Raw genomic sequence first — 8,505 nt, 5'->3', positions numbered from 1 at the left:
GGTCAGGGCCATTTCTCAGCACACTACTGACGTTTGCCTGTGCAGCGAATCTACAACAATACAACACTAAAGGATTTGAAGACAGAAAATTATAAACATAGACAGCATTTTTATGGAATAAAACATGTTTAGCTTTGAATCATAATAGAAAGATGTGCACAAACAGAATTAATGGCTAAGATTTGCCTGGACCCCTTCGTGGCTTTGCAGACTAGAAACCATATACATTCCTTCTTGTATTCATAACGACAGATATGTGTATTGAACACTATGAAGGAGTGCAATTGCGACATGAGAGTGTCTGTTTTGCTCAGCTCGATCATTTGAATCTGTCATTGTAATGTCAGAGCTGCGTATCCCTTTAAAGCCTCATGAGCCCGTCTCATCATACATAGTGCAGCAGTTTGCGAGGAATCACTGAATCATGGGAACCAGAGTGATAATGCGCACTTCTTTGTCGTCAAGGCAACCACAATACGTTTCTGTGGATGAAGTCATTTGTTACGCTGATCGTTACCATGGTTACAACCTAGAGAGGGCGCTGCGGAGGAGAGTTCCACGTAAAATGACGCAGGGCGGGGGCGTGCCCGCGATGCGCGCTGCGCAAGGCTGCTTGTTGTTCCCGCAGAGAGGCGAGAAGATGGCGGCCGTGTCAAGCGGAGGTGCTGCTGGGTCCGCTGCGGCCGGGATTACGCACTCTGCCCGACCGACCCACGCAGTAATGGGCTCCCAGAACCGAGCCCAGCCATCCTCCGGGATCAGCCACTCCAGTCGTACCAGCACGGCCACTGGGTGCATCACCAATCCTGGCCACACTTCGGCCACCAGGCCCCCCCCAGCCCGAGTGGGCCACTATGAAATCGAGCGGACCATCGGCAAGGGAAATTTCGCGGTTGTTAAACTAGCCACACACATCATTACCAAAGCAAAGGTAAGACGACTGATGTCCGAGCGTTAAAGGTGAACAAGTAGAAGCTGTCATTGTTTTATTTCAAGCCTTTACGACCATGTACTCGGGATGACGCTGGGGCCTTCAGGCTCCGGAGACACAACGGCCAGCCCGCTTTGGTGACACCGCTGCTTGGTGTTGGGGGGTCCGTTCGACACGGGGCATCACCTCTAACTACTGGGTACAAACATATTTACCGCAAGATACATCTGGTTTCACATACATTAACTAGTAGTATTTACGAAAAGCTAACGAGGCCCGAGGTTAATGTGTGGCAAAGCGCAGAGGACGGAGAGAAGGGTATTGACGAAGATGAAAAAGAGGAGAGACAGAACGTTCCGACTGGAGTAGCTAGCTTAGCTTCCTAGCTAATTAGCTGTTGGGCTAGATTCAGATGTCTTTCAGACAGATACCAAGACACAAGGTTAAAAGTTTGCAGCGCCCCACTGGATAACTTTAAATTAGTAATGAACTTCCAAAGTTGATTGGTTTAGGTTGCCCAAGTATTGAAAGCTCTCTGTGAATTTCAGCCCTAGAAGTACCACCGAAAACTGATTGAAGCCAACCGTGGCAGAGCCAGAGGCTGCCTTAGCTTCTCGAATTAAGGCTAACTAGCCTGACAGAGTGATTTTAAGTAAACAGATCGCTTTGCTTCAATCATTGCGTGTTAGTTTCTCACGTATCCCCAATGCAGTACAGCCATTTTGTCATAGTGCAACTTAATCATGCTGTCAAAGCTGCATTTAAGTTTCGTTAGCCATCTTTTGTATTTAGATATGTCAGTTAATAATCAGATAACAGTTTCATGAAGCCAGACAAGAAAACATAGTAAAATTAATGGTTTCAGAACTGCCACCACACGCTTTGAGTGTACGTAGGTGCTTTTGTAATGATTTGGGCGCCAGTTAACAGTTTACTGGACGATTGACACACTCACTAGTGGATACTGTTATCAACAAATGATATTCACGCAGAACTGTATCATTCTTGATGTGATACATTGGGGTTTGCCAGAAGTCAGGACTGTGCTGCAATTCACTGACTCTGATCATGACAGTTTACACTGCACTGAGGCTTTTTAAAATGGGCCTTTTAATTGTTTTTGGCAAGCAGAAGGTTTGGACCCCGATGGTAGGTAGCTGGGGCATTACAAGAGAAAGGGATTTCTCAGATATTCTAAACAGTGCTTTTATTTTGTGCTGACCTATTGGATCAAGAGCCTCACTGTTTCAAGGCTTTATTTGCTTTTAAGCAGTCTGCTGTGACTCCAAATATGTTGGCTATGTCTTCTTGGACGGTGTGGTAGCATCAGCCCAAAAGGGCCAAAACAAATAACTAATCAGAAAGCCTTACTTGGAGCATTTGACAACAGCAGCAGTACGATTTCCGCTAATAGCCACTTTGATTTCCAGCCTGTTGGAGAGCTTCTGCTGACTTTCAGCCTTTCTCTGATTATATCACTGCTGTGATTATGTTCATCCTTTATGATAGGTGCTTGGTTGAATGCTTAGATAAGTGTAGCTGTAGCTTACAGTCAGTCAGAAGTCAGCTTCTGCAATATAATTCTTTTTCTTGTTTTTTTTTGTTTTTTTTTTTAATCTGATGAATAGGCTTTAATTCTAATGGCACAAATAAAGGTGTGTCAAGGCAGCTGAGTGTGCAGCTTTACCCCTGTGCCCTTGTTGACATACACACAGACAGGCAGACATGGGTCATTTGTCTGCTTTGCGCCACATAGCCCAGGGAACCTTCCGTTTAGTTCCATGAGGCCAAAGTAAACTTGGGTAAGTAGGTGCCATGGAATGGTTTTCAACACTGCAGAGGAGTGAAGGGCTGTAACTGTGTTAACCTGTGTACATTATATTTTAAAGACTAACAGGTATGGGAGCAGTGTGTTCAGTCTTTTTGTAGGGGGCAGTAGAAAGACAGTAGCAATGTAATCGTGAGAGATTGATGAGCTGGTTATGAAGCTTTATTCCTTGTGTGTGAGCCTGTTTATGCTTGTCTGGGTGTGTGTGTGTGTGGTTGTGTCTGGCTGTCTAACTGAGAGTGAGAGACAGGCAGAGGACAAAATTACAGTGGAACATGGACTGACAGAATGAAAGAGGGGCCTTGTTTGTTGTCTGTTGATGGTGGTCTCAGACAGACCAGTCAGCTCATGATTTTCAACAACTTGTGCAGGGGTCTGCAGTGTCCCCAGTTGCTCATGAATATCTGAAGAAAAGGAGTGTGCTTTCACATGCCTGTGGATATCATGAATATGGATATGATGATCAGTCATCAGATGAAATGCGCTTTGGAGCCTTGTTTTATGACCTAGGTTTTATAACAATCCAATGAGAAATGCTGACTTGTCAAAAAATAGCCTAACAACTCTTTCAGTTCTTACATGGAGCTGGATGATACCCTGCAGTGCAGGGTCCGCACCCTGCCACACACACTCACTATAATTTTAGTGTCTCTGCTGTAAAACAGAAAAAATATATTTATTACTTATGTCTTATTTATTACTTATTTGTGGGGATTTCCCCGGGGGATCAAGTTCAGTTATAGAACTGAGTGGTGTCAGCCAAAGAGCAGAAAGATGAAGGATGGGTCTATTCAACTGATTATAATAACTCCTTCTGCCTGATTTACCAATCACACTTTTTACTGGCCAGTGAAAGCATGTTTTAATTTAAACAATCCACCTGGTTTGCACCTGCCTCGATAAATCAGGGGATGAGTCTTTTTTTTATGATTATTATTTTTTGCATTGCAAAACTGTGGGTTGAAACTCTCCCGTTCTCTGCTTTACCTGCTTTAAACAAATAATTCCATAGCACCATATGGTTATTTACCCCTTTTCGTTAGCCCACCCCTGTCGCAGTCCATTGCAGGGGTTCGCCATGTTTCGCACACATCGCCCAACCCTACTTCATGTCTCATTTGCTCTCTGTTGTTTTGATACACCTAAAACATTCAACAGGCAATTTGTTTCAAGTTTATTTCCCCAATACACGCAGCCATTTCAACTGTACATGTGCAGCAGGGGCTGTTGGTGTTTTCTTCATAACACAGAGGCCGTTACACATTCAGTGGCAGAAAGCTAGTGTGAAGGACCTGGGTGTTGTAATAGTGAAAGGTCATCTTCTCCTGACAAAGGTCAGCTAGTGAAGTGGAAGTCAAGACAGGAGTTTTAATACTCTCACACAGATGCTATGCTAGAGGCAGTTGGACCACACTTTGTTGTTGTTATAAATGTTGATTTTATTGTTCAGTTTCTCCATAAACTTTATTGCTGGTCACGACCCTTGAACAAGGGACATGAGTTTTTCTATTATCTCAGGGTGACACTATAAACAACTTTTAGGATGTTGCTTTAATATCTATTACAGTATGAATTTTCAGGACTATGACTGTGACCTTTGACCAGACATCATTACGTTTGATATTTATGTTTATTTTCATTTATTGCAGCAGCACCAACAGCCAGTTTGTTCTCCGTGAAGAATAGATTACTAAAAGTGTCAAGATACATTTTATGCAGATCAACTAATCATTTCAAGACTATTTTGATTAGAACATGTTCCAACTGAAATCCAAGTCTGTATCCAGTCTTTGATGTGACCAAGTCAAAGCCAGTAATGTTTACCACTACCACTCACTGCTGTCTCCTGAGTATCCAGCACATCGTCATAGGAAAATGCCCTTGAAAATGTTCTTACATTTTATGAACATTTTGAAATGTGATGATGCCGGACTTGTACAGGGGCAAAATGTTCACGGTATACACACGTTGTGTCTTGGGTATGATAGAAAGATAGCCAAGTTGTTGACAGAATGATTTTCCTGATGAGTGAGGTTATGGAAGTGATCGCCCCGTATCACAATTCATTAGGCCTGTAGTCACCTTTTGTTTCAGTGCACTTTGCTTGAGATGATATTTCACATCCCGACCACTTTAACAGGTGGCAAATTTGCACATCCTTTTGCATATTCTTTTAACAGCCTCTGTCAGCTATTGTATAGAATTGGAATTTATGCACGGATAATTAGTCATTGAAGTCTTTTCATCTTTTCATTATCATTCCGGATCTTTAAATTTTAGAAAATGTCCATTGCTCAGTCTCAGGTATAATTAATCGTCTTTGGTCCTGGCTCGCCTCTGGGTAAATGGCCAGCGCTAATTTTCAGTGATGACACAAGGACATGTGATGCAGCCAGAGCATGGCAGATCTCTCCTTGCAGAACACACTCTGCAGGGCAGCAGCATTTTTTCCACTAGTGTTTAATAATTATACATTTATTTGTTGAAATTGTAAAAATGGTAGTTGGTGATTATCATTAATGTTCTGTCATGTAATTGACTAATTTTGTCTGCCTGAGTAATCCCCACCAAATAATATGCTGCTTTTTGTCTTCAGTAATGTACTTGTATGCCAGGAGTGCACCATATTTGAGTGGATATTTTAGCTCAGGCTTTTCCTAGTGAGTATTTGTCATGTTTGATAAGCCCTCTAAAGTACACGAATGTTTGTGTTTGTGCATACTTTTGTAATAGCTTGACAAAGGTGGTATGGTGTGTTCCCTTGTATGACCTCACTAATGATCAAGTAAAGGCACACTTTTTTGAAAAGCCCTCTGTGTTTTTGTGCCCACAGCAAGGTGAGCGTGATTGGTAAGAGATGGCACTGTGCTGCGTGTCCTGACGTGCCTCTCTGAGGGGAAGCGCATCCCCCCCCCCCCCCCCCCCCTTCTTTTTCCTGTCTTCTCCTCTTTCCCCTTGAGTGTTTTTTAGGCAAGAAAAGGATGAGCAGGAGGAAGAGGGCAGGCAGGATGGCAAGCGTTAGGTAACAGGCCTAATGTACTGTGTAACAATTTCACTCACTCCCTCAGTCACACTCACACACACTCACACTCACGCACAGCTCTCTAACATACCGCATCCCCTCTCTGTATCTCCAAAAACACACATAGACACACTCAAGTGTGATTTCATTTAGGCAAATAATATGACAAAGCCTGCTTTTCTGCTCGACTTATCTTCTGGCCCTCTGGTCGTCTGCTGCTGCATTCTCAGTAGTGTGAATCTGCAGTAAGAACACAGTCCAGACTATGCGTGTGTCTCTGTTACATGACAGAGGACATTGCTGGCTTCATCAGTATTATCCTCTTGTGCACCTACGCTTGCTTGTTTGCGCCTCCCCTCCTGTAACCGTGCACAAACACACAATGTGGTAGTTAAAAATCACAACTCTGCACCATCATCATCCACAGCACTGCTTGTTGTTAGAGGCGACTGTGTGTTGCCAAGGCTCCTAGTTGGGGAAAGGTCGCTCCATCGTTCCAGACCCCAACTAACAATTCTGAATGGAACTGACTAACCATTGGCTGAGCTTTTTATCTGTCATGAAGACTGTGTGTATCATTATGTGGTTTTTATCCAGCAAAGCTATAAGCAGGATGCAGTAGAATTTTCACAGTCAGCTTGGGTTTCCCACCTTAGTGTTTCAGACAGACTGGGTCCCTGACTTCACTTTCCTATTGAATTGATTGCTTAATGAAAATGGTAGTAGCTCTGCTGATGTGATTCTTCCACCCAGTAGAACTGCTTTGATAGACAAGAGCTAAGGTATTTGGTTGATGCTGCTTTGAAAAAATGCCTTCAGTAATGTTCATCACAAGATCTGCACAACAAGTGTGGCCAATATGGATAAAATCCTCCATAAAATATTGTTGGGACAATATCACTGTGTATTTCCCCAGCAACAATACACATAGTGATATAGTAAATTGTCTGGAAAATCAGTTGAAATTGTTATTGGATTAAATTATCCAGAAAATTAAATCAAAGTACAGAGTCACTTAAACGCAAAAATCCAATACTGTCAGTTCTACTTATTGATTTGCTACATGCATACAATGGTCTGCTAATATTTATTTTCACTATCGATTAATCTGCTAATTAATGATTATCCAAATAATTGTCCATTCATTTTAATTTGCAAATATTTGGCATGATCGCAGTGGACAGGCAGAATTATTATGATGGAATATGGGTTCTGTGAAGACATTGAGTTGAAATATAAGGTCTTCCTCAGTCCTTGCATTTAGTGGTCAAGATATCAGAATTCGTTAAATCTTTGCAGCATTTCTCAAAAAAAGAGTTTGGTTATGTACCTATCCTTATTTTCATCCCAGTGGAGTTTGTTTTATTGTAAAGCCAGTGCCAAACTGGAACTGCTGGTTCTGCTTTGCAGACACCAGTCAATAATCACTGTCAAGATGGGAGTTAGGAAGATGTGGAGTCAGTCAGTTGTTCTTGTGGTGACTGCAGTTTGGGGCTTTTGACCCATTGTTGACATTGAGAAATAGAATTTTTATTCTGTGAAAATATTTGGTATGCCGTACAATTCCATATTAAATGTGTTACTTTGCCCTCAAAATAAGATAGTGTTGTAGTTATGATTGCACTAATGCAACAAGCTGTCACAAATGTGTTCCCCCTATGCAACTGGTCGGTGATATTATGTTCAACAAAATTAGACAAGAATACTGGTCATGGTTAGGTCAGCACGTCAAAATTTACTCGCCATAATAAAGTGTGTCCTCTGCTATGCAATAAAAAAAAACTGTAAATGGCAGATGAATGTGTGATGTCCAGTTTTTCCACACTGTAGCATGTCCCCAGTCTTGTACTTTCAGCCTGACACATTCAACTGAGTCATTTCCACACATAAACTCAAACAAGTACGCAACACACAAGTAGAACATCTCTGAAAGGCATTGTGCTGACTCATACTGTATGTGCGCGTGCTTATTACAGTCATAACGTGGTGCAGCTTGTGCTGACCTGCTGTGACCGCATCTTGTGTGTGTGATGTTTTAGTGACTTATTCACATATATACACACACACACACACAGAAAAGCAACAATTTTAGCTTCGTGCCCAGAAGATTTTTGTTTGCTGTTGTTTACCATGATGCCATGTGTTTGACTTGAACAGGAATGTGTGTGTGTGTGTACGCATGTGCGAGTTTAACTCTCTCACATGCTGATATGGCTTAAGCCTGAGCATTACACCTCCTGTGGGTGTTGTAATCTGTCTCTCCTCTTGATGAAGGTTAACCTCATACATTATATCACCACACCACTGTGCGTGTGTGTGTGTGTGTACACAGATGAGCACGCATTTACCTCAGCTTTCCACTGTAGACGTTACACCATAGACCCAATTCTTTCTTTAGGATTAGCCCCATTATAGTTGAATCATGGATGGATGTTTTCAAAATGAATATTGGAGAGTCCTCAAGAATGCTGAAGGGCTGTTTGAACATCATATATAAAATCTTATTTAACTTTTATTGCAATGCAATTTTAGATCTCAGATTTTTGGCTGTGTCCATGTTGTTGACTTTTCTTAAAAACTAAACTAAACTTGTCTAGACCTAGGAAAAACAACATATGCAACACTTTCAGTGGTTATATTTCTCTACTTCCAGTATTATTTCAGTGAATATTATATTGTATAATATAATATTATATTAGTATATTATGTTAGTATATATTATTT

The 8,505-nt window shown here is 41.7% G+C and overlaps 1 protein-coding gene across 4 annotated transcripts in view; it reads left to right on the top strand.

The window, feature by feature from the left end:
- Window positions 1–639: 639 nt before the first annotated feature.
- Window positions 640–8,505, top strand: part of sik3 (SIK family kinase 3) — a 34,135-nt gene continuing 26,269 nt past the window's right edge. For all 4 annotated transcript variants that reach the window (XM_041045829.1, XM_041045830.1, XM_041045827.1 and 1 more), the window contains exon 1: window positions 640–931. In XM_041045829.1, the coding sequence (XP_040901763.1) occupies window positions 641–931 (291 nt within the window). In that variant the 5' untranslated portion in view covers window position 640. The remainder of the gene's footprint in view (window positions 932–8,505) is intronic.

This window comes from Toxotes jaculatrix, chromosome 9, assembly GCF_017976425.1.
Source record: "Toxotes jaculatrix isolate fToxJac2 chromosome 9, fToxJac2.pri, whole genome shotgun sequence".
NCBI classification, from domain to species: domain Eukaryota; kingdom Metazoa; phylum Chordata; class Actinopteri; family Toxotidae; genus Toxotes; species Toxotes jaculatrix.
Note: the sequence above shows the minus strand (reverse complement) of the source record. Positions and strands in the feature narration are given on the sequence as shown.